Source organism: Anarhichas minor, unplaced genomic scaffold, assembly GCF_050575085.1.
Source record: "Anarhichas minor isolate MPS153535 unplaced genomic scaffold, ASM5057508v1 ptg000136l, whole genome shotgun sequence".
Classification (NCBI taxonomy): Eukaryota; Metazoa; Chordata; class Actinopteri; order Perciformes; family Anarhichadidae; genus Anarhichas; species Anarhichas minor.
The window spans coordinates 4,985,491-5,010,516 of NW_027466582.1; the positions used below are offsets into that span (position 1 = coordinate 4,985,491).

At 43.1% G+C, this 25,026-nt stretch overlaps 2 protein-coding genes across 2 annotated transcripts; one reads left to right on the forward strand and one right to left on the reverse strand.

Annotated features, from left to right (window-relative positions):
- Positions 1-5,860: 5,860 nt before the first annotated feature.
- Positions 5,861-10,974, reverse strand: LOC142942404 (alpha-N-acetylgalactosaminidase-like). The gene is made up of 9 exons (XM_076084706.1): positions 10,732-10,974; positions 10,058-10,214; positions 9,168-9,308; positions 8,478-8,689; positions 8,300-8,394; positions 7,953-8,114; positions 7,547-7,744; positions 7,221-7,361; positions 5,861-7,023 (listed from the first exon to the last, which is right to left on the reverse strand). Exons 2-9 carry the CDS (start codon positions 10,210-10,212, stop codon positions 6,826-6,828), a joined length of 1,302 nt encoding a protein of 433 aa, XP_075940821.1. The 5' UTR covers positions 10,213-10,214; positions 10,732-10,974; the 3' UTR covers positions 5,861-6,825.
- An 824-nt stretch (positions 10,975-11,798) lies between these two features.
- On the forward strand, positions 11,799-24,967 carry LOC142942402 (adenylate cyclase type 3-like). Its single transcript, XM_076084703.1, has 22 exons — positions 11,799-11,951; positions 12,419-12,692; positions 13,073-15,580; positions 16,430-16,579; positions 17,652-17,788; positions 17,892-18,003; positions 18,534-18,661; positions 19,049-19,207; positions 19,292-19,451; positions 19,934-20,041; positions 20,245-20,321; positions 20,418-20,579; positions 20,761-20,848; positions 21,148-21,264; positions 22,004-22,275; positions 22,441-22,522; positions 22,716-22,874; positions 23,284-23,430; positions 23,534-23,650; positions 23,789-23,915; positions 23,998-24,122; positions 24,268-24,967. Exons 3-22 carry the CDS (start codon positions 14,912-14,914, stop codon positions 24,445-24,447), a joined length of 3,276 nt encoding a protein of 1,091 aa, XP_075940818.1. The 5' UTR covers positions 11,799-11,951; positions 12,419-12,692; positions 13,073-14,911; the 3' UTR covers positions 24,448-24,967.
- Positions 24,968-25,026: the final 59 nt, after the last annotated feature.

A 25,026-nucleotide genomic window follows, 5' to 3' on the forward strand; every position in this document is an offset into this window, starting at 1 on the left:
ACATAACTACAAATCTCTCATGACACTGTGACACAGGGCAGGGGACATTTACGTCACAGTTTTGACAAGTAGCTCTATTTTTTCTCCACACACAAAGCCTCAACTGTGCTCATAATGGACTGGAGGAACAGCTCAGAGACTGTGAACCATGCTGACTGGTGAAAAGGGGCCCGTGCTGCAGGTGGCAGAGTGTAGACGTGAGCCCCACAGCACAGGTGGGCTTTCTGGTGCAAGTCCGTATCGGCCCCAGAAGTGCCAGAAGGACTCTGGTCGGGCCGCGTCAGTACAGCGGGTGCTTTCTGCACCCTGAACTCTGTTTCTCACCAACACTGCAAGTGATTATGACAGAGATTATGGATTTCAGGTAGCAATATCTTCTTCTTCCTGTCACTGTCTCTTCACTCTGCCTGCAAAGCATACACATTTAAAGACATCTCTCTTTATACCTTTTCAGACGTCGTCATATAGACTTACACAACAGCCGATTAAGACAACACACTCATTTAGCCTATACACACAAAAGTGCACACACACTCCATTAGACTAAGCTGTGCCCCGTCCCCATAGTTAATGTTTAGACTCACTACGCCTGCTGAGATATAAGCAGCAGGCGGCGAGGACGCTGGGCTGAAGGTCAGCCCTACATGTGCTGTTTGATCTTTTCCAGCCGCCAGTGAGCCAAATGACACGAATTAAAGGTCCTGGTGGGGGGGGGGGGGGGGGGGGGGGGGTTGGAGAGGCAGCCCAGTCTTCACAAGCTATAACTGACCTACGTGACACAAAGTTTTTACGTAAAAGAGATACAATCACCTTGAAGAAGTAGGTCGTTGAGGGGTGTGTGTGTGTGTGTGTGTGTGTGTGTGTGTGTGTGTGTGTGTGTGTGTGTGTGTGTGTGAGAGAGTAATAAGGTATTCATTCACCCCAATTCATGTTTCACAATGTTCCAGCTTTAGGGACATTTTGAAGTGGAAACAGGTTTTAGTGATGATGCTGTTTAAACAGTAACCTGACTGTGGAATATTATGTTTTCAATTGTAACACCAGAGTTTGCACTGTAAAAACATTACCATTTCTCGTCAAGCAACGTGATCTGTTTTTCAATGTTCTATAAAGAGTTTTCACTGCAGCTACAAACTGCTCTATGTGACAACTATGAAACATTTTAAAACCGCAATGAACAAATTTACGCGATTGAGAGTCTACAGCCGCGCAAACAGCTCTGTGACGCTCAACGTTAGCATGCTAGCATGTTGATGTTTAGTGTAACGTTGCCCATGTTTACCTTAGTTTAGAGTGTGAACATGCTAACATTTCCTAATCAGCACTCAACACAAATTATAGCTGGACGCTTGGAATTTTAACCTCATCGTGCCGCTAAAGGAAACTGTCAGAGGATCACCAAAGTCATTACGATTCATCGTCTGGGAACCATGAACATTTTAGCATGCTAGCATGGTTAATAATGTAGTGAAACGATGTGGTTTAGCAGGACTTTGACAGTGTCGGTTGAGAGGAGCAGAAATCGAACCATGGTGATTTGGTGATTGGGGCAAATGAAAATATCATTAACCCCGGTCTTCAGGGCACCTTTCCATAGACACAGGCACAGTTAATCACAGTGCTACCGACCAAGTGACAGATTGACAGACAGTCTGTCAAGCTGAGGAAGATGAGACGACAATCCCCAGGTAAGCTGAAGAATCCAGATGCATTAAAAAGCTGATGCTGATAGACATCAACAAAAATAGCACAGTAAATCATGCACATGGTTATTCGCAGGGCCAGGCTGAAGGTTATGAAAAGCATTGTTGACCGATCGTGTCTCTATTTTTATATGCCACCCCCACACGTGACTCCTTTTTGCAAACTAATGTTGTCAGTCAATGTTTCTACAGCATCATGCTGTTGTTGAGGCTTCACCCAAAAATAGATGCATTATCAGCAGCTCAAATGGCGTCATGTTACCTACTAAGTTGTTGCTGCTCGAATGTGTATCAAATATCTGTCGGAAATCTGACAAGTTTCTTTCCGCGTGACCCCCGCCACATGCGCGCCCACAAAACACACTTGCCAAATAACTCCACCTGCTCTTTCCAGTCCTTTCCAACCATTCTCCTTCAGGCCGATGCAGGCCAAATCCTGCTGCTGTGTTGGCTGTGCTCTGCTCCAGCCGGTGAAAGGGAAGATGGGTGTTTTGTTCTGGTGCCCAGAAAGGCTTCGGGATCTGACACAGAAAACCTCAAGACAGGGATTACAGTGGAACAGAGAAATACAGTGAGGGAATGGGGTGACCACACACACACTCTCACAGATATACAGTACGTCTGCAGGAAGGCAAACGTGGCCACGGTTCCCAGTGGGATCCAGGATATAGAGGTTTGTGTGTATAGGAGATGAGAGAGAAAACGAGACAAGGTTGAGCGTGTGTGAATGTGTGTGAAAAGACAGGAAAGGCAGATATAGAGTGAAAGGGAAAGAATGAGACAGTGTGAGTGTGAACGCGAGCGCGAGCTGCATTGGCTGCAGTTTCTGACTTTGACCCACTCAGGCTGCCAGTAAGCAGACAGCTGACAGCCTGGCCAGTTGCCATGCGAACCCAACGCCTCTGCAACGTGCAGCCTGCCTCGTACACAGCAGCGTCGTGGAAACAGTTACCAGGCGCGTCTGTTTACTGAGTGAACAGCAGCCACTGGTGGACAAATCCAGACATTCATTCATAAAAATCCGAACCACAAATGTATTTCACAGGTGGTCACAGACATCAAAACCTGGAGGTTTAACTCGCTAGCTCATGAAAAGATTTTGCACTGAAGTCATATAAGTTTCAATCAGTGATGAGTAACTCTCTCTCTTCACAATTGCAGGCATGACACAGTTTTGCCATCATGCACACCAATTTCCACAATCCCCTGGCTATACATGTCTTGTCAATACACAATCATATATGTCCACACATTCTCCCTCCAGCTGAAACAACAGCATTGCCATACAGCCAGCAGGACATCCTCTGCTGTAACAGAGAACAAGAATAGGACAGCACAACCTTCCACCAGACGTCCAGACGTCCATACCCAAATCAATTTAATGCCCCAGTATTTTTGGATAAAAGGAGAAATCACACAGTGAGTCTGCAGCAAGGACACTGTCTTCATGGGCCACAGAGTCAGACGACAAATGTGTGTAATGAAAGCAGTTGTGGCCAGAGGAGGAGGTGTCTGATCTTTGCCTAATGCATGAGCAAGTAAAAGTAGGAGGGAAAAGACGTCAATGCTGCACTGAGAGAGGCAAGAGCATGATGCAACAGACATGTCCCCGCTAAGTAATACTTTACAGACCTTCCATGTTTGTTTAATATTATACCTGAGTATCCAGTCTGGACAGGAAATCTACACTAACAGGAACAAATCAACGCTTGATGCACCTACAAACTGACTTCAAAAAAGTAATGTGGAAGAGAGAAAGCACGATGGTGTCGTGCATGTTCTGTCTGTTTGTTATATGTTTTACCATATAAAAGTTAGTATGCAAAAGAAATGTTTAACTGCCGTGACTCTGGCTATAAGGCTAGTGAGATAGCTAAAACTAATTAAACCAATTTTCTTTTTTACAAAAACTATTTTAACAGTAACTGCCATCTCTGTAGCCTCTGACTCCAGAGAAATTCACATGATGTGTGCTAGAGCTACCTTTAAATCACATATTAAATGTATTCATTCAAGATTAATTTATTAAACTCGCCCATTAGGTAGCATGTCTGGTGACAACGGAGAATCATGTGAGGAGATTTAATGCTATTTGATTGAAGGTTTAAAAGATGTGGGGGGTCAAACAGGAAGATACCATCACAGTGGGATATGATAACAGTGTATAAAACCCTCTCTGCTTTAGATCAGACGTTGGGATTGTGATGTCAGACGTTGGGATTGTGATGTCATGACTTCACAGGAATGTAAACGTTAGACACCAAGGTAGACACAAAGCAGACACAGCTCAGTTACTTTTCTTTTTCAGTGGCAGCACCTTAGAGGTTTTGAGTGTGTGCGGCCTACTTTGAGACTAAGCGCGTGCACGTACTCTGACCTATATGCAAAGCCCTGTGTGCATCATATCCACCCCCAGTGCCCCCTTCCTCCGAGTTGGATTTCAGAGGCGTGAGGCAGAGAGCGTGACTTGCTGCGTGACAACAACGACGAGTGTGTTGGCCCAGAAGAAGGGGGGATCAACCCCTGATTTGAATCAGGGGTGCCGGTGTTGGGTACAAAGACAGGAGTGGCGACTGTGCCTCTCTGCAGCTGTGGGCCTACGTGAGCATTGGCAGGAACGCTCTCGTTCCTCGCCAGCCCCCCCCCCCCCCCCCCGCCCTTACTCGTTCCCTTACACTCTCTCATCTCTCACACTCCCCGCCTTCTTTGCTCATTTGCACCTTCTAATAGACTTCTGACAGCCCCCCCCCCCCTCCCCCCTGCCTCCTTTTGCTCAAATTCTTCTTGCACAGTTCTCTCTTTTTCTCTATCAAAACTCCCTCACTCCTCTCCCACGTCATGTTCCCAAACGGCGAGGACCTTGACAGTGAGAGATGTGTCGTGTTCGGCCAGCCAACGGATATCTGAGACGAATGAGAGGGAAAGACAGGAAGGCAAAGATAATCTTTCCCACACACACAAACACACATACACACACACACACACACACACACACACACACACACATACACACAGCTGATCTGGCCTGAAATGACCTAGAAGGGATATGTGTGTGCATTTGTGTTTGTGTGTGTTTCACGCAAAGCAAGTTTACTCATGTCATACGTACGCACATGTAGTAGGATGCATGCCAATGCACACACTCATGTGACCACTCTATTATCTTGAAACTGTGTGTAAACACGGGGCTTTAAGGTCAAGGTCAGAGGTGATACTATGCCCAGGATTTATCAGAATGAGACAAGGAGGAGGAGGGATGGGGGGGGGGGGGGGGGGGGGGAGATGACGATGACGAGGTAGAATGAATACAATGAAGAATTAATAGATGGTGGATAAAGGAGCGGAGAGGATTGAAGGACAAAATTAAGTTTAAAAAGAGTTTATACATTGTTATGCATTTCAAAACGGGAGACGGTGATGCCAGAGGAGAGAAAATCATAACAGAGAGATAAAGGACTGAGCTGAATCGGCTGACTGTCCTTGTGCTCCTCAGCAGGTGCATTTCTTGGCAGTGGATCGGATTGGAAGGCCCATGTTGTCACATCCATGCAGCCTGAAGAGCAGCGCTGACCTCTACTGGCTAAATATGGATGTGGGCCGGTGTTCTTGTCGGCTACATGCTCTTTCTTTTCAGTAGATCATGCAAACTAATCTATGAGTTACCAGATAAAGACATAATCAGCCACTCCTCAAATTACATTATGACTAACAGGCTGTTTGTTAGGCATTGAAGGCTGCTGTATAAATGCAGATAAAAGCTGTTTTCATGTTCATCGCCATAAGTCTACAATAAATCGGTTAGTTACAGTGCACATGAGTCGAGTGCACTAAACCCCCCCAAAAAGGCAGTAACTCCCACAGTAAAGCAAACACAAAAAGTAGATGTAATTGTATGCTCAGTTCCGATAACTGTATCCGACACAGAACCAAAACTTAAAACCAACATAAGTTGAGACTTACCGTGCAATTGTGAAGTGAGAGCTAAAAGTGAATAACAGCCTAGACATAAGCATTAGCAGTTAGCATTTTAAGAAAAATGAACTGAAACCATGTAGGTCAAAACCTAATAAACTGATGTGTGGTGCAAAAACACTTTCATATGTTTGTGTTAACTGTACGAGCCTCAGCTCTCTCTAAAGTAGACTCAACACGATCCATCAGTGTTATTGGACCTTTATTGCCAGGTTTTTTGAGTTGAGGCCACTCCTGTAAAACATGCATTTGTCCGTATGGGAGAACGTCTTTAAAAAGTCCGACGGCAGCACAGTGTTCCTCTATGTGACCATGTATTTTAAAAGTCCTGAAGAACATAAGTAGTTCCAGAGCAGCATTTTTAGTCTGATGAGGTAAGTCTACGTCAAGATGAGCACTGCCGCAACTAAATGAATACAAACATAATGGAAAACAAACCTTTGCCTAATGAGGAACCAAATCATATATTTCAGTTAAGACAAAAACTCATAATTCACAGAATCATTTCTTATAAAAATCTTCGTTTCTTAAACACATGTTAATATTTATTATCCTGAGCAATTTTCCTATAAACATTCAGAAAAACTAGCATTGCAGATGCCTTTATTGTCCTTCTTTGTTCTTTTTGGAACAGCTTAAAACAGAGTGCTTCCTTAAAAGCAATGTTTCAATAAAAGCAGAGCAGCGGAGACTCCTGAGTCTTAGTGCTGATCTACGATCAGTTTTTCAACTTTGGCGATCTCAGAGATACAAATTATCATCAGCTCCTAGTGCCCTGTGAAGCACGGAAACACTTAAAATGTGTCCAAAACGTTTGTCGCTTTAACAGAGGTGGCTATGTTTTGATACTGCAAGTGTAGAATTTGAGAGATGGATCACAAGAACAATTTGAGATTAGTAACATATCCAGAAGCAAAATGACTGCCCCCCCCCTGAGATTTAAGTGACTCCATTACTTGGAAAAGATAGTGCCTTTTAAAATAACACAATTTAGAGCTATGCATTGGCACTTTAGGGTTCAGGAGAGAAATACGTCCATTGATCACCTAACAATAAACGTGTGATGTCTTGTCAGTCAACGCTTCATCAAGAGCACTGAGGCAGAAACAGTGGTGTGATTATTATGTGATAAAGTTCAATCAGTGAGCGACTAGAGGAAGACGCGAGGAAAGGCGTTTTCATCGTCAAATGCAGATCCCTGGAGTCTGCCACCTTTATAGAACTGGCGCAGGTTCCATTTGGCGGGCGCAGACACATGCCACATGACCACACCTGTGGGGTTCACCGACACCACGAAGCCAGTGGAGTCCTTCAGCGTCATGGTCTTCCCAGTGAAGACGTCGTAGATCTGAGGGAGGGAGACAATGTGATTCTCCTGCAATACTCGTGCGTATTTGGAAAGCAAACTCTCAACTCAGCACACAGATAATTAAGACATTAGTAGTAGTAGATCTGTTTTTCAATGTTTTTCAGTGGACCAGAGATGATACATTGCCTGCCAGAATCTAGAAGACTGTCTAGAAAACGTTTAAAGACATACAGTACCTTGTAGCTGCCAGTGGTGTAGTTGAGTTTGCTGAGGGTCGTCTGGTAGCGGTAGGGCATGTCGGTACGACGACTGAAGAATACCAATGCACTTGCATTGTTTGACAGGGGGCGCCAGAACACGTTAATGCCACTCTTCTCCTGGCAGAAAGAAATGGACGAGAAAATGTGAACAATGACACAAATAATGAGAAGACATGTATTATGTGAGCGACAGAGGATAGAAAAGAATTAAACACCAAAGTCAAAACTCAAACCAGCTAACTTCTGTTTTTTCATCTTGATCGCTTTCAAGAAGCTGCACAACCCATGGAAAAGTGTGTCACCTTTATAATGCGCCTTCCCTGGATGCCCAAGGGATCCTGGTTGATGATGATGGCCATTTTGTTCTGCAGGACGCTGCGGGCCTCGCTGCTGATGGTGCGCAGGTCATTGGACATGAAAAGAGGAGCAGCCATAATCGCCCACAGAGCCATCTGAGAGCGAGACTGGTCCATGCTGAGGCCAAAGTCGCCAGCAATCAGCTGTGGAGGGCAAAATCACACAATCAAGAAAGATCAAATAAGATTTCGTACCTGTAGCACTTTTATTTTTAACAAACTAGTGTTTTTCTTTTACTTTTTTTGACTGTTTTTCTTTAACTTGTACCATTGGTGCTGCCTAACCTCATTGACGGACGATATAGTAAATAGTGAACACTAAATAATTGAATATTATGTCATTTGAACGGACCATATCTGGGTCGTTCCACTTTCCAGGTCCAGCTGCAGGTACCAGGACGTCCTGGTTCTCAAAGAACCAGTCAACAATGTTCAGGACACTGTCCCAAGAGTCCTGGATGTCCCCATAGTTACGCCACAGGTTGCAGATCTCACCCAACTGAGTGTAGTTCACCTGAAAACATAAATCAGTTTCACAAAAAGGTAAAAATACAAACTGGATTTAAATTATGAGAACATCGTCCTCACGACAGAGGCTACATCCACGAGGACAAACGTTGTCAACGACATGAATTATTTAAAACTGTCAGGCCTTAAGCTTCAGGTGATGATGTAAACTTTAAGACATTCTGTTTATACCTTAGGTGGCAGGCCACCCTGGTAGGCAGGCCAACTGCAGGAGTAGCCAATGGGACGGCCCGTAGCATTTAAAGCCTTTGACATGAGAGGGTAACCTGCCCAAGAGAGGAACAAGAGTCAAATCAAATCAGCAACATCTCAACAACGACAATGTGAGAGGCCCTTCCTCTTTTCTTACCCTTCTCTTGCTCTGTGGCATTAGAATAACAGCCGTCAAATTTAAACATATCCACCTCCCAGTCGGCGAAGGTCTGAGCGTCTATCTCGATCTTGTCCAGTGTGGTGCCGGGATACCCCCCACAGGTGTGTGTGCCGAAGTCCCCGTAGATGCCCAGCTTGAGACCCCTGTCGTGCATATAGCGTGCCAGTTTATGGATGCCTCCTGGGAACCTGATGGAGAGGCAATTATAATGTTATACCAAAGTGCACACTGCAGAGACGTACAATTCATGAAATCAAGGCACAGTCTTGGGCACTCCCTTTTTTTGCTGCACTGAAAATTACATTAAATTACTACAACGTATAAAACCTTAAAACACTTTATGTATAGCTCTACTTATAAATGTGCCGTCGGACAGTATACGGTATGATTGCACTCAAATAGTGAAGCTCTGAATCAGAAAAGCTTGCAGTTGTTTGTTCAGCAGTCTTTATCATATGCTGAGGCTGCATGTAATAGTATACACCACAGACAAGTGAAACTACTGACTACTAATATTTTTGCTAGTCATATGATTGTACGACTGTCACATTGTAATTAGCCTGTTTAACTGTTTTATTGACTCACGGGTTTAGAAGTTACAGAAACTACAGCTTCTCTGTGTGCGTCTGTCTCTGTACGCGTACAGTATATATACCGCACAATTACCTTTTAGGGTCAGCCTGCAGCCGCCCCTTCTCGTCTCTCTTCATGGAGGACCAGCAGTCGTCTATGTTCACATAGACGTAGCCAAGTTCCCTCCAGCCGTCCTCCGACAGTCTGTCTGCCATGTCGATGAACAGGTTCTCACTGGAGGGAAGACAGAAAAATATTGATTATAACAGCTTTAACGAATTGATTTGAACAGTGTCATTGTAGCATTCAATGAGAAGAGCATTAAGAGCAGTCTAACTAGGTTTTTATTTTAGTATGTTAGGGTATTTGTTGAATGAGGTGATACGTTTAACAGTGCTTCTTACTGTAATGGTAAGAAGAAGAAGTTCTAAAGTTAAAAGGCAAAAACATTTTTGGAAAATGAGTCTTTTCATTAATTCACAAAAAAGGAAAAGTAGATGTAAAGACACTTAAAGGCCCTTATTATAACTCTAAGAAAAATACCTGTTGACTAATTACAGATGCACATTTTGGTTTCCACAAAACACCTGTATGATTACTCATAATCCATTCTTCTGATTGTCTGCCATTATTGTTGGCCGGGCCCACACCCTTCATTTCTAAATTATATCTCAAAGTATACAAACCTGATTCAGGGCCCAGAATTAGACCGGTTAGGTACTGAATAGGAGTTGAGACATTGCATAGAAGGCCAGTTCAGAGTGGCTGGTTTGACTGGTGCAATTTCATCAGTTGAATAAGTAAGTGGAGCAGTGAGGAGAAGCAGCTTAACGTTGTAACTGAACTTACTGTGTATACGATCTAGTAATATAATTAATATCTCTAACAGCAAAATCCACCTTAAGACTAGACAACTATGTTAAATAGCACCTGCTTTGAAAGAAAAGGCTCCAGTCTGTTATATTCACATTATGTGGACTCACCCGATGCAGTTTTTGGGGTCGTGTTCACAGTCAATGTCACAGCGGAAACGCTCCCATGCCAGCCAGCCCATGGGAGGGACCCTCATCTCTCCATTGTCCAGGGCGAAGGTAGCGACGGAGAGCGCAGACACAAACAGCAGCACCGCCAAATGCATCCCTGTAAAGGAAAGACATGTCGATGATTCATGCTGGATGACATCAAAGTCAAGGTGTTGTGACTGTGCATAAATGTTTAGTTATCGTGTAAAGTGTATTTTTTTTGTCCTGCATGACCTGCAGCAAAGCATTTTCATTAAAAGCTGCTTTTGATTAAACCACCCCATGAACACTGTCAATATATCTTCTGTGTGTCGTCTCAAACGCAAGACAGTACACCTCCTGAGTCTCACCTGACTGGGTGTGACGAAAGCACGCACCTGCCAGGTGACTTCAGCCACAGTAAACAGCTGACTGAATTACAACCCAGAGCTTATTACAAAGGACATACACAGTTCTTACAACATGGGAGAAATATTGTAATGTTAATAAGTGGCACTAAACTGTAGCTTTAATTCATAATAAGCAGTATGATATATAATAATTTACTGAATAGATTAATTGTATAGGGGATACAAATACAATGTTTGCTGATATACACTTACACACATGATAATATAATAGTTTATGTTACTTACTGAAATTCAGTGACCTGCTCTCAGTTACAGGAAGGAAGACGAAAGAGGATTCGCTTCACAACTCCGAATCTGTGCTCTGCTTCTTCTTCTTCTTCCTCTCCTAGCCTACTTCTTCTTATTTTCCTTATCTACTTCTTGTTCTACAGCTCAGACCTTTAAACAAACCCCGGGATAAACATTCTCTCCGGTGGAGTGTAAAGAAATCAAGTGAGCCGCTGCGAACGGAAAGGAAACCACAGTCATGTGACAGAGCTCAGTCAGCGGACTGCAGAGCAGGAAGTCGGAGGCGAAATACGATCCGAGCCGCGTCCCATTCTTCTGTTTCACTCGCCTCGTGCCCTTTCCTGCAATCAGTCCTTTCCCTTACTTTTTAATTTGCAAATAGCTTTACATTACAACGCCAATAAGTGACAGAGAGCTACATTTGAGTTTGTTATAGTCTTCAAAAAATACATTGTGGTACCTTATCGGATAAGAGCCAAGTCCAAGTAGTATTTGTTGGTCAAAACCCTTTACAGTATTTTTCAAAGTGTTTCAGATAATCTGTAGCTCACAGCATAAATTTGGCAATAATTGTCAAAAAGTATTGGTTCTGCAGTAAAATTGCTCAAGTGATTGTTATGTAATATAGCATTTTACTATTGTGGATGGTCTCTACTTTCTTGTTTTCCATTTGATCAGAGAGTCCAGCAGGAGGTGCACAGAGTCAAGATGAAGACAAGTTATTGCAACCATTACAATCACTTAAACCCTTATAGGTCTAAATATAAAATAAACGCACACAAAAACTCAAAACATGCATTACAATATGTTTACTGGTTTATATAGTGGTTGTGGATATGTCATAAGTGAGCTGTTAACGGGTTAAGCTTGCAAATAAGATGAGATGGTTTAGTCCACACTATTATATTTTGGTGGGTGAAAATGGATATCAAACAGGAAGAGGTGCAGCGAGTTAATCAGAATATATGCATGGATAAGAAAGGCTTTTTGGCATTTATTGCCATGGTTATAAAGTGCGCTGTAGAGGACTAAGTTGTTGCTGAATCATCTTTTCATAACTGAAGCAACCGCAGGTAGATAAGTTGCGCTGGGAAACTGTAGGTGGCGGCAATGCAACTCGTGGATGAAACTGCCATACAAATCAACAGAAGAAGAAGCATAAGACGCTTACGTCGATGCAGAGGTAGCACGAGGAGACATGGCAGACACAAGTCTGGGTAAGATAACAAAACAGAAGTTCATTGCAAACTACTTAGTAAAACTTGAGACATTCACCACGATATCAGATATCCATACAGCTGCTTCCAGACTTAAAAGTTAATATCTGAACAGGATAATAAAGCTGCAGCCACAAAAATGCCTAAAAGAATGAACCAGAGTACAGACAGGGCATGGATAACTAGTTTTGCAGAGAAGCAACATTGTCGACACAGGAGTGTAGTTAATGAAATGGTCTGTTGAAATGTTTGTTGTTTTTTCATAGTTCAGACAGACTTCCTGGTTTTAAGTTTCGGCGTCGACCCATTCAAGTGGTTTCACTTTTCTCTTAAAGTGACAGGAGCAGTTTATACATAAGTGGTGGAAGAAGTATTCTGATCATTTTCTGAATTAAAAGTAGCAATGCAATACCACAATACAAATGTACAGAATTTACTTTTTTTCCTTGTGTCTTTACCCCTCACAGGTGTTTCTTGTGCAGTGAATACAATCCTACAAAGTGCAGCAGCAGGTTTTGCTTTTGGAGAAGCTGCATTATTTGCAGTTGAGCCCTCACTGACTGCAGACGACGACCTGCTGACTGCTGCAACTCAGAATGCCGGACGAGTGGGTTCCACGGGTGTCGGGGCAGTGACGGCATGCCTCGCGTTCACCTCAGCGCTAGTTTCTCTCGGCAGTGGTTTCCTCCTCGCCGCCGTGATGGCAAAACTGTTGACCCGAGTTGGATTGAAGTCTCCATGGTTAGTGGAGACCACGACAGGAGCCTGTGTTGTAGCGGGTGCTGTCACTACTGGAGTGTTAGCCGGCCTCCTCCCACTATACATCTGCATCTCAGCTCAAGGCTTTCTGGTCCTTTTAATCTACTCATACTCCAATATTAACGACATGATCACAGCTCTGACAGTCATCTTCACCACCCTCTACGTCTGTGTAGTTTATGGAAGAATGGGTGTAATGGTTGGACTCTTCGTCATGGGGTTGACCATATCTGTGCTTTGCGCCCTTCGAAAGGCTCTGACAGAGAGGATGACACCGAGACCAAACTCTAAAACCGAGTGCCAACTTTTGCAGAGGTTAAACTTCTACTCTGTTTTTGTGGCGATTCTGGGATTTTTTGCAGGCTTGGGGGCAGGTGAAGCAGGCGAGGGGTCGAAAGCGGAGGTGGTCTTGGTGCTGCAGTCGGTCGTCTGGGTGGTGTTTCTGTCTGCGGGGCTGCTAGGAGCCAGCCTGGGAACAGTGGCCACGGTGGGGCTGGAGCCAGGGGGGGTCGGAAAGGTCGCCTTGGGAGCTGCTATAATGTCATCACTTTCCCTGAGAGCCATTCTGCAATCAAGCTCTTTTTTAGGGACCCGGAGCAGCATGGGGGCAACGTTGGGAGCAGTCACAGCTGCAGGGGTGTCAATCGGAGCCGCAAGTGTTGCAGCGAAGAAGGCGTTTGAGACTAGAAAGTCAACTTTAACAGCTGTAGGTTCGGTAGTTGTTGGTGCAATTCTGGCAATGCGCGGTGTAGCACTGACAGGGACTCTCCCGACAACATCAGAACTTCTAACAATCACCCTTATTGCTGCAGGGTCATTTTTCCTGGGTGCACCAAAGAGCCCGTTCAACACTCTGGTGAATCTCCGAATGGGCCTCCTCACGGGGCCACAGCTAATGAAAGGAATCGGCATGGAGACGGTCACCGCAGCAGCAGCACCCTTCGGAGCCGGGGCGCTCGGGGCTGCAGCGTTGGCTACCGCATCTCTGGGGAAATTGGGGACTGTGGGAATTCTGGTGGCTGTATTTTTGGCTGTGGGAAGCGTTCTTAGTGGCGTGATAGGAAGCTCTCCGCCGACAATAGACGAACACAGTGACTGATTGACACCTGGGTTTGAATCTCTGTCTGAACCCAAGGCCACGCTCTAAAGATTTGCATGTGTGTGTGTGAGAGATGTGTTTGCATTATTGCAGGTTTACACTGACATACAATACATATTTTAAATGTGAGCTCATTTGAATTCGATTTTTTTTACATAAAAATCACCTTTGCTTATTGTTCAAACCTGTCGATTGTGCTATGAACGTATTATGGAGGCGAGCAGTGATGAATAAAGTGGATGATATATGTTATCCAAGCATGTGTATTCATTTGCCATTTGTCGATATCGTTGTACTAATTACAGTAAAACACTGGAGGATAAGCTAAAGGGTCACATGTTTGACAAAGTAGCTGTAATGATCCCTTTTCTGCACTTCTTCGCACCAGCAGTGCCACATTTCCCAAGACATGGCAAGGTGGCTTTGGTTTCATCTTAGCAACAGTAACAGAGGACTTGCTGTTTAGAAAGGTGGGGGGGAGTGGGAGGAGAGAGAGAAGCAAAGAATAACATCAGTAGCTTGAAGAGCATCTTAGAGTAGAGTCTGTTCTGCAGATCTTAACATGATTAAGAAAAACATGGATTTATACGTGAAAGTAAGATGCCCCTCCGATATGAACTCATATTATCCTCTCTGAAGAGATGATATGCTGCATTCAAATGGATATCCACCTGTGGCTCAGGGTTTTGTTGGTCTACCAAGGCAGCACACAGGACCGCAGTGCAAGAAAGAAGAAGTTTTTCCACTGAAACAATCTGGGGACAGAGCAGCAGCTCCAAGACTGTGAGAAGCTGTAATCTGATAGACTTTTAAGGACGTTAATGACACCATAGATCTATGTAACATGGTAATAATTTCAAAAGGTAAGCATGTTTTTGGTGGATATACCCTATGGTGAAACTAGTCATTGATAACAACCTGGGATTTTATTATTTTTGCAAAAAAAAATACAAGTAAGTAAACAATGTAATTATCTCCAAAAGTTGCACAAAGATGGGACGCATCAAAACTTTTTCATGGATTTTGGCATTTTGCGCACTTCAGGACTAATGCACAACAGTATTACTTCATGAACCAAGAGGACTGCCATTATTAAATCAACATGTCTGTGAACCGGTTCCATACAACAGACACGGAGCAGTCTGCAGAGTACTCAGTGCAGATACCCAGCGATCCGGGTCACGGAGCGGGTCGGTCGCGTGAGGTGACCGTGCTCCAGTCGAGCTGCTGCAGCTGCCTGCCGCGCGCGGTGCGCCTCACTTTTGCGCCAGAATCGCTGGAGAGAATTTACCAGAACTACTTTCGCCGACAGAGACAAGAGAACCTGCTCGTGCTGGCGGTGTTCGCTGCTCTCTTCAACAGCTTCATCATCATCATGTGCGCGGTGGTGTACACTCCGGACAAACTGGCGATGGTGGTGGTCGCAGCAGTGGGGCTGGCTGCGGACGTTGTGCTCTACGGGCTGTGCAGGCTGCAGAAGCTGCCCGCGTCGCCGGTCTTACGCGGCGGGGTGCCGTACGTCCTGTGGCTGATGGTCACCGTCCACGTGTTGTGTTACCTGGGTCTGAACTATGAGGGTTTCCCCCAAGCCAGTGACGCGGTAGGCTGGCATGCCTTTTTCAATTTCTGCAGCTTTCTGACCCTCCCACTGAACCTGGTGCCGCTGCTGCTGCTCACAGCCATCTCCTGCGGGATACACACCCTGGTGCTGGGGGTGACCGTGGCTCAAAGGTTTGAGGATAACCTGCAGGGGCCCATGCTGGTGAGACAGGTGAATATGGCCCTCAGTAAAGTTGTTAGATGGCAGAGCACCTGAGGATGAAAGAGGCCCAGGTTGTCACACAGGTGTGGAAAGCAATAGGGAAGAGTTGGTGTGTGCCTGCATTGATGTGTCCACACTTTATTTTAGAGCAGTGGTCACAAGACAAAGCTGTTGGGAATGCACTGTTTTAGAGAAATGCAGGTGTTTAGAGACAGGTGAATATATATGTTAGCTTTGTGTCACACCACAAAAGAAAGGATTCCATAACACTTTGCCTGTAAAAAATGCTGCCCTTTGAAAATGGAATTTGTGTCCATCATTATAAATTAATTCATTTTAAATGAATTTGGTAATAATACATTTATTGTACTATAATTATTCCAAATTCGTTTCCTTAATATTGTGGCACTATATACATTCAGTGGCTTGCAATTGCCTTTATGCATAAGCATGCAAAGTTGTATAAAATGCAGCATGTGATCCATGATGCCCCAAAAGTGAAATGTAAAAAGGAGACCAAACATTTTGATGAAACTATATTTTGAAAGAGAATTCACACTTTAATGGATTTATCTTGAAAGGAAGGGCATCAGAACTGTTCTCTCTGGAACAATGTCCCTTCTTTTAAACAGTTTTCAAAATAGGTTCTGAGTCTTAGTCTGTCTGATTAATCTAGAAACTATGATGCCCAATTTAAAAGACAATGTGCCAAATCCAACAGTTGTAGAGTCTGTTTCCACTGGCTCCACATGTCGACTCATGCACGGAGAATTACAGACAATGGTTACAAAGTGAGAGTATGAGGAAACTAACAACCACCCATGTATACGAACACACGTCCTCTGACCCTCTCTTCAGCTCATTGCCAACGTGATGCTGAACCTGTGCGCAGCCACGGTGGGTGTGATGTCGTACTACATGGCGGACAGGAAGTACAGGACAGCTTTTTTGGAGGCCCGTCAGTCACTAGGGGTCAAACTCACGCTGGAGGAGCAGAGCACCCAGCAGGTAAGTGGGGCACACACACACACAATCACAGGTATACTTTGCTTAATGAGATAATACATTTCCTTATTTGGGGCAAACACACACATACACATTTTGCACAAACACACCTGTGGAACATCCTGTGCTGCCTAATTACTGTGTGTTTTGCACAGCTCGGGGCTAATAGGTTGATTAGAGAGACTTGTTTTCACCAACGGAGCCACCGTCAGGGACACAATACAGCAATATAGCTTGAGCTATGTGACAACAGAACCTGGAACAAAATTGTGGGAAGACATGATTTGATATTTTTAGAGCATGTTTATTGTATTTGATGATTGCTCTTAGTTTCCCTTCTCATTAACCTATCTATCTGCTTTAGTATTGTTTTTTCTATTTCATTCCTTTTACAGCTACCTTTATAGTGAAAATGTTGATTATGGCCAAATTCTATGTAAGTTAATTGTCTTAATTGACTGGTATGTAGGCTATCATTTGTTTCTGTCACATATTAGGGATGGAAGGTTTGCACTCCAATGAAATTTTGAATAAATTGACAACAACACAGTGCTGCTTCACAGCCATTTTACGCTATTATGTATTTCCTCTCATACCACAAAGGTGCCAGTATTTTAAATTTGATGGTAATCCATAACTTTAATCTATTAAACTTTAAGATAATGTAACCTATATTGTCTCCAACCTTTATTTTAATTCATTTAGTTCTTTAATTGGATTTCCTCTCACTTTCTTCTCATTCTTTCCATGATTTACACAAGTTGTGGAAAAAGCAGACCTGTGAGAGTTGTTTATAGACAGGGGTGGAAAAGATGGGGAATAATGGTGAATATGTAGATGAGGATAGAAAGAAAAGGAGAGTAGATATAATTCCCAAATTGCCTTTACATTGGGGGGCTTGGTAGAAGACATGAAGGCCCAGCCAACCAGTTGACAGGATCCTTTGAGAGTCCCTTTACTGCCTCAGTCATGCTATGCAGACACACACACACATACACAAATGGGACAAATTTATTCTTTCTGTCAGCACTGAACATGACAAAACTCAACGTGCTTCAACTATGTCTCCATGTAGGAGGAACTATTACTGTCCATACTGCCCAAACATATCGCTGATGAGATGCTGCAGGGCATGAAGACCCAGGCCGATCAGAATGAGGTCCAGCAGCAGCAGTTCAACACCATGTACATGTACCGCCATGAAAACGTCAGGTCGGGATCACAAAATCAGCTTTTTTTGATGATTTCATTGTTGCGGGAAGGTTTTTTACGGCTTGTTAAATGTTACATTGCAACCTCTTCCCTTCTGTTCCAGTATCTTGTTTGCTGACATAGTGGGCTTCACCCAGCTGTCCTCAACCTGCAGCGCCCAGGAGCTCGTAAAGCTGCTTAATGAACTGTTCGCCCGCTTCGATACACTGGCAGAAGTGAGTGACTGTTTTTCTGTGTCTCCGTTGTAGTTCACTGTATTCTTGTACTCTCCATGTCACTGGTGGACCTGGAGATACTAGGATGCTCCTATTGTAGATAAAACATGATGAAGTGCCCTCTAGGATGCTCTTCCAGTGGAGAAAACGTTGGGAAGTGCCCTTTAGTTTGCTCTTCCAGTGGAGAAAACTGGATGTAGTGTCCTCAAGGATGCCCTTCCAGTGGAGAAAATGTAATGAAGTGCCTACTACGGTACTTTTTGCATGCTAGTGCCCTTTTTAAATGTTTCAGCCATTCCTCTCAGACAGCCTGAGTCCATCACTGCTCCATGTGCTTGTTTCTCTTCCTTGATTTGATCAAGACAATAAATTGTTGGGTATAGTGTTGGTAGGAGTGCTGGTAAAGTTTTATAACTTTGATGTATAGCTGATATGTCATTTTCCATGGTTTTACATTTATAATTTCGTTTTCTAGATTTATTTTGCAACACTTGATTTGAATATCCACAACTTCTCTTGCTCTCTTGCAGGAACATCACCAACTGAGGATTAAGATCCTCGGAGACTGTTACTATTGTATCTGTGGTCTTCCTGACTTCAGGGATGACCACGCTGCCTGCTCCATAATGATGGGCCTAGCGATGGTAGACGCCATCTCGTGAGTAGTGATTTTATTTTCACAAAGAAATACATAAATATGACAAAAGACACAAAACAAAGACATAAGCTTACTGTAGGTAAAGGGAAGGGATAGCGATGATGTAGAGGTGGTATCATGGTTTGTTTATTTGTATATCTTGTGTATGAGACAAAAGGGAATCCTAAAAGAAATATATAAAAAGTTATACAAGTTTACACAAGAAAAAAGTATAAAGGAAAGGAAGAAGTGAAGAGTTAGGAGGACGGTCGTGGATATTTCTGCAGTCAACGATTTAAAGATAGAAGAGAAAAAAAGTCAGTGTCAATATTTGAATATGGATTCAGCCAAGGAGACATGAACGAATGAAGATACAACAGAGATCCTCCGCTTTCCCTCTTGCTCCAGGTACGTGCGAGAGAAGACCAAAACTGAAGTGGACATGCGTGTGGGCGTTCACACGGGCACCGTGCTGGGAGGAGTGCTCGGGCAGAAGAGGTGGCAGTTTGACGTTTGGTCCACAGATGTCACTGTAGCCAATAAGATGGAATCTGGGGGGATTCCTGGGTGAGAACGCCTTATTTCACTGTCAGGGTGAGCAATCAAATTCTCTCATGCACTTTATTTCAAGAAGGTTTGTGTGCTACACAGGAGGGTGCATATTTCCCAGACCACCAAGGAGAGTCTGCATGGAGAATTTGAACTGGAGCTGGGGGATGGAGGAGAGAGGTGCGAGTACCTGCTGGAGAAAGGCATCGACACTTACTTAGTTCTAGTGCCTAAACAGGTGGCGAATGGGCTCAGTGGAAATGTGAGTTACTACTTTCTTTTCAGGGAAATTAAGGTTTTATTGATCAAAAGCATTCTTTCAGATCATTAGTTTTTTAACTCACAAACTTAGCCGTTGCTTGAATCAAAAGTATACAACACTACATTAAATATAATGCATTTCCTGCTTATCATTTTTCTGATTTTCAAAGGTCACAGTGACTTCACGTCTGTACCATTCTTGTGATATCTCAGGAACACACTGAGCAAATTTATTCAAATTTGGCACAAAGTTCCACCTTTACTCAACGATGAACTGCTTAGAATTTGGTGGTTACTGTGACCTCACAATATACATTGTTGGCCATAACTCAATAATTCATATGCTAATTGTGACAATTTTGATGGACAGACAAGGATGTAAACGGCAACTTGACTGGTTTGCAGAGGCCTTCAACTGCAAGGTGGTGATTCTAGTTATTTTAATCTTATTAATAGATGTTTTGCCTGCTTCTCCACCCTCAGAAACCAGGCATGTTGTCCAACAGAAATTCATACCAGTTAATCAACACTACAGCAACCAATGGGAATGCAGCCTCACCCCAATCCACGCCCACTGAGTCTAAACAGGAGGTGAATTTGAATAAATGTCTTTATTTAAATGTCAACTATAAAATCAGGTCTTTGTATCAGTATATTCATATAAGTATATTGATACCCATACATAAAAACATGCACATATTTAGCCAGTCCATTAAATGCACAGACATTATTTGAAAATGAAGAGCTTGTTAATCCTTCCTATCCAATCTCTCTTTTCATGTTGACAACATCAGAGGAATAAGATGGTCGAGGAACAAGTGATCAACAGACGTTTGCAGGAGGAACTGCTGGAAAGAGAAAGTCAGCAAATGTAAGAAAATCAGACAAATAAAAAATAAAGATAACAAAAGCAGAGAATGATGATTACAAAAGTTAGACGGATAATTTCTCTCTATGTTCCTCACAGAATGAAGGATCACCAGATCAACCCTCTGTCGTTGCGTTTTGTGGATGCGAAGTTGGAGGAGCACTACTCCTCAGAGAAGGAGAAGCGAAGCGGAGCGGCCTTCTGCTGCTGCATCATAGTGCTCTTCTTCATTACAGCAATGGAGGTGTTCATAGACCCACTGTGAGTTCACATTACTTTGTCTTACAACATCTATTACAATTACGTACAAATTACATATAATAATACACACACACACATTTGAATGCTCCTTAGACATCTGTGAATTCATATATGAACCAATAGTGCTTTAGAAATGCTGGAAAAGTTGGAAATTGCCTGAAGATGTGTGTTCTTGTTCCAGGTTGGCTGTGAACTATGTGACTCTTGCAATAGGAGAGGTGTTGTTGCTTATCCTCACAGTGTGCTCCCTGGCTGCCATCTTTCCCAGGGTGAGGAAAGAGAATTAGCATCCATGGTTGTGGCGATGCGAAACAGAATTCATATAATTGTATTTATTTGTTTATTTCTATGTCTTTGATCAGCGCTTTCCAGTCTTTTTTTGGCCCAAGAACAACATTTTCAACCTCTTCCTATGCAGATGTTAACAATCAAAAAGGGGCACACTAACACTGAGAAATCGTAATTTTTTATTTCCAATGAGTCGTATCTCTAAACATTCTGCTCAAAGGCATAAACAGATTTGTAAAATTAAATTTGTGACATGAGACTGATGGTTTGTTTGTCACAGATGTTCTCCAAGAGGATGGTCTCTTTCTCGGTGTGGATCGATCGCACGCGGTGGGCCAGAAACACGTGGGCCATGGCGGCCATATTTGTTCTTACCATGGCTGTGATCGCTGACATGGTACGAATGTTATAACTCTCATACATTGCGGGCATGAATGTGTGTGTGTGTGTGTTAGGGGTTGGCATTATGACCAGTTTTTCTCACACTGTATTGTAGTTTTATAACACAAAAGCAAAATACATTTTAATATTATGAAATACGTTGTTTGGCTAATCCAGGGCATTAAAGTACATCATCATATTAATGCAAAAAAACAATATATATTGTCATATCACCCAACCCTAGAGTGTGTGCGTCTTTCCATTCATGTGTTCCCACTTTGTCCTCATCAAACCATCCCCGCCTTTTATGTGTCTGACTACATGTTCCCAGTGGGGTCCATTAGCTGTCTGTCTCGCTGCCTGCTGGCTCATTTGTCACGGCCCCACTGGGAGCAGCCTGGTACACACACCGCTGCCTTCGAGGTCTGACAAGAATAGAGGACGCTAAAGTGAACATTAATTTTTCTGTCTTAGCTGCCATGTGGAGGTGACGGGCACAGTGGGACAAAAATGTTAGAAAAAAAAAAAAGTAGTCCTAAGCTATTGTTGCCATTGTAACAGCGTTATTGTGAATATATAGTTTATACAGTATATTTAATGTAAAAAAAACAACAACCGTATACATTAAATGTGCCAGCGTTAAACACATTTTAAATTTGACTTGTTTCAACACATCATGTCCTAGATATTAATACTGGGCTATATAACAGGTGTTAAGTAAAAATGACTCATGCCCTTCGTCTCTGATGTTGCAGCTGAGCTGTGTTCCACCGTCCCTTCGAGTCTCCAACGGCACCTCCGGCCCCGTGCTGGAGTCACTCGGTGACCGAGGCTGTGCAGAGAATCCAAAGTACTACAGCTTCATGGCTGTGATGTCACTCATCGCCACCGCCATGTTGGTGCAGGTCAGCCACCTGATCAAACTGGGCCTCATGGTGCTGGTCGTCACTGCAACTGGAGCTGTCAATATCTACAGCTGGCGGGACATATATGACCTGTATGACTATATACAGTTTGCATCATACAGGTGAGAAATGGGTAAAGTTGATCAATGAATGGTGTGTTTTTATGTAATTTTATTGAAAATACTTAGTAAATAAGCCAGTAAAGAACGATTATACTATATTTAGTTATTTTGTTGTTTATAAAATACAGTTGTAAGTCCAGTATATATTATTCTGCTTGTTTCTAGAACATCCATAGTGCCATCCAAGTACCTCATGACCGTGATGATCATTGTCATGATGATTGCCTTCTACCTCTTTGCCCGCCATGTGAGTCACAGTCTCCTATACTCCCACACTGTATCACACTTTGCTGACCCGCAGCGTTTCTTCTACAGCCTTTAAAGTCAGCACCTACAGAGGAAAGCTTCCTGTAACAGGGCAAAGCAATCATCAAAGAACTTCCTCACGTAATCTAAATATTATACGACTTTCACTCCCTCTGTGGTGTGTGTGTGTGTAGTTGGAGCATCAGTCCAGGAAGCTGTTCCTGTGGAAGATAGGTGTGCACGACCAGAAGGAGAGGGTGTTTGAGATGAGACGCTGGAACGAAGCGCTGGTCACCAACATGCTGCCGGAGCACGTGGCCAAACACTTCCTGGGCACTAAAAAGAGAGATGCGGTACATATGAGCGTGTACCAAGTTACAGTATGGTTAAGGGAAGTTGGTTTTTCGGGTGGCAGTGGAGAAAAAGAAAGGAAATGTGAAAGAGAGAGTGAGAAATGTCAAGGAGGAGGAGGAGGAAGGTCATGATACCGTTTAAAAGTCATTCCAGCTTACACCTTCATCAGGGGACACATAGATAACTGGTCTAAAGCAACTCAATATAATATTGTTTATTAAAATATTAAATGAATCACTGTGTGTGAGGCCTGTACCTCATCACAATGCAATATATTGCATATCAGGGCCATCTTGTGGTGTATTTCAAAATTACACATCAAAGCTTTCCTCTGGTCTAAATAATAAATATAGCAATATTAAATCACAGCAAGCTAACCTCATGTCATTTGTCATTTGTCATTTGTAGGACCTGTACAGCCAGTCTTACAGTGAAATAGGTGTGATATTTGCTTCCATCCCCAACTTTTCTGATTTCTACACTGAAGAGAGCATCAACAACGGAGGCCTCGAGTGTCTCAGGATTCTCAATGAGATTATCTCCGACTTTGACAGCGTGAGTCCCAGCTGCGTTTGTACAGCTTGTAGTCGACATATTGAGACCCAGCTCCCAGGTATTAAATACCTAACTACTAACTGATGCGCTCTTCTTCCACCAGTTACTCGACAGGGATGATTTCCGCTTCATCACTAAGATCAAGACAATAGGCAGCACCTACATGGCCGCATCCGGACTCACCCCAGAGAGCAACACAAACGGATACAGCAACCGCAAGGTGTGACACTTAAACGGCTTAAATCTTATAAATATACCTCGTGGCAGGTATAACAATCTGTTTCATTATTTTATCTAAACTGGTCCTGCATGTGGTGATGATGATAGTAACTGTGAAAACTGTGCTGTTGCTCCACAGCCAGAGGACCAGTCACTGATCGAGCGCTGGCAGCACCTTGCTGACCTGGCCGACTTTGCCTTGGCCATGAAAGTCACCCTGAACAACCTCAACAAACAGTCCTTCAACAACTTCATGCTCAGAATCGGTTAGTGTGTGTGGCTGCGCATGTCTCTAAGCACATTTGCAAGCGTGTACATGTACCATGTTTCCTTGTTGATCCCCTTCAGGTCTGAATAAGGGGGGAGTTTTGGCTGGAGTGATTGGAGCTCGTAAACCTCACTATGATATCTGGGGCAACACAGTCAATGTGGCCAGCAGAATGGAGTCCACCGGAGTGATGGGAAACATCCAGGTAGCACAGGCACAAAAGCACACATACAGCATGCTTGAATGTTTCCTGTTATTACTCTTTTTTTTATTATTTCATGCTCATTTTCAACTTCAAATTTCAGTTTTTGTCCATCTCCTTTAAATGTTATGTCCTGCTCTGCCCTCAGGTGGTGGAGGACTGCTACGACATCTTGAAGGAGTATGGCTTCCGCTTCATCCGGAGAGGGCCCATATTTGTCAAAGGGAAAGGGGAGCTGCTAACCTTCTTCATGAAAGGAAAAGACAAACCCAGTAGCAATGCTGGTCCAGTGACCACTGCCCTTCCACACCAAGTCGGTGAACTTTGAATATTCTCACCTGGTGAAAAGCCGTTAATTAAAAGATAAGCCTGGGCATAATGTCCAATTTTCTCTCATATACACAGGTTACTTACATATATCTTTTCATAAGCTCTGTAGCAATGTAAAGCATATGGAAGTACACCAACACAACAAAACAATACTATTATAAGCATTACAACTGTGAAATACCATTTCACCCACAAAGAAATTTATTAAGATAAACTGATTCTGTATAGTTGTACATAATTCAGAAATACAGTTTATGATTTCACAGAGCTCCTGAAATGAGAATAACAAGCTTGGGACAGACATATAAAGTACTTTCCTTTGTTTAATCTATTTTGTTTTGTTTTTTTAGCTCAGGTTTTGTTCTTCTTTTTTTAAACTCAAGTTTTGTTCAATATTGTAGCTTAATCACACTGTATTTATATTGTGTTAATAAAACATGTTTGCACTATGTTTTTGAGATTACTATGCAGGATCTTGCTGTCTTGAGAATTATCCTAATAAAAAATACCAGTGGGGATCAATCGTATATTGCTAATCATTTACAGACATAAAAATTCAAACGAAGAGAAAATTCTA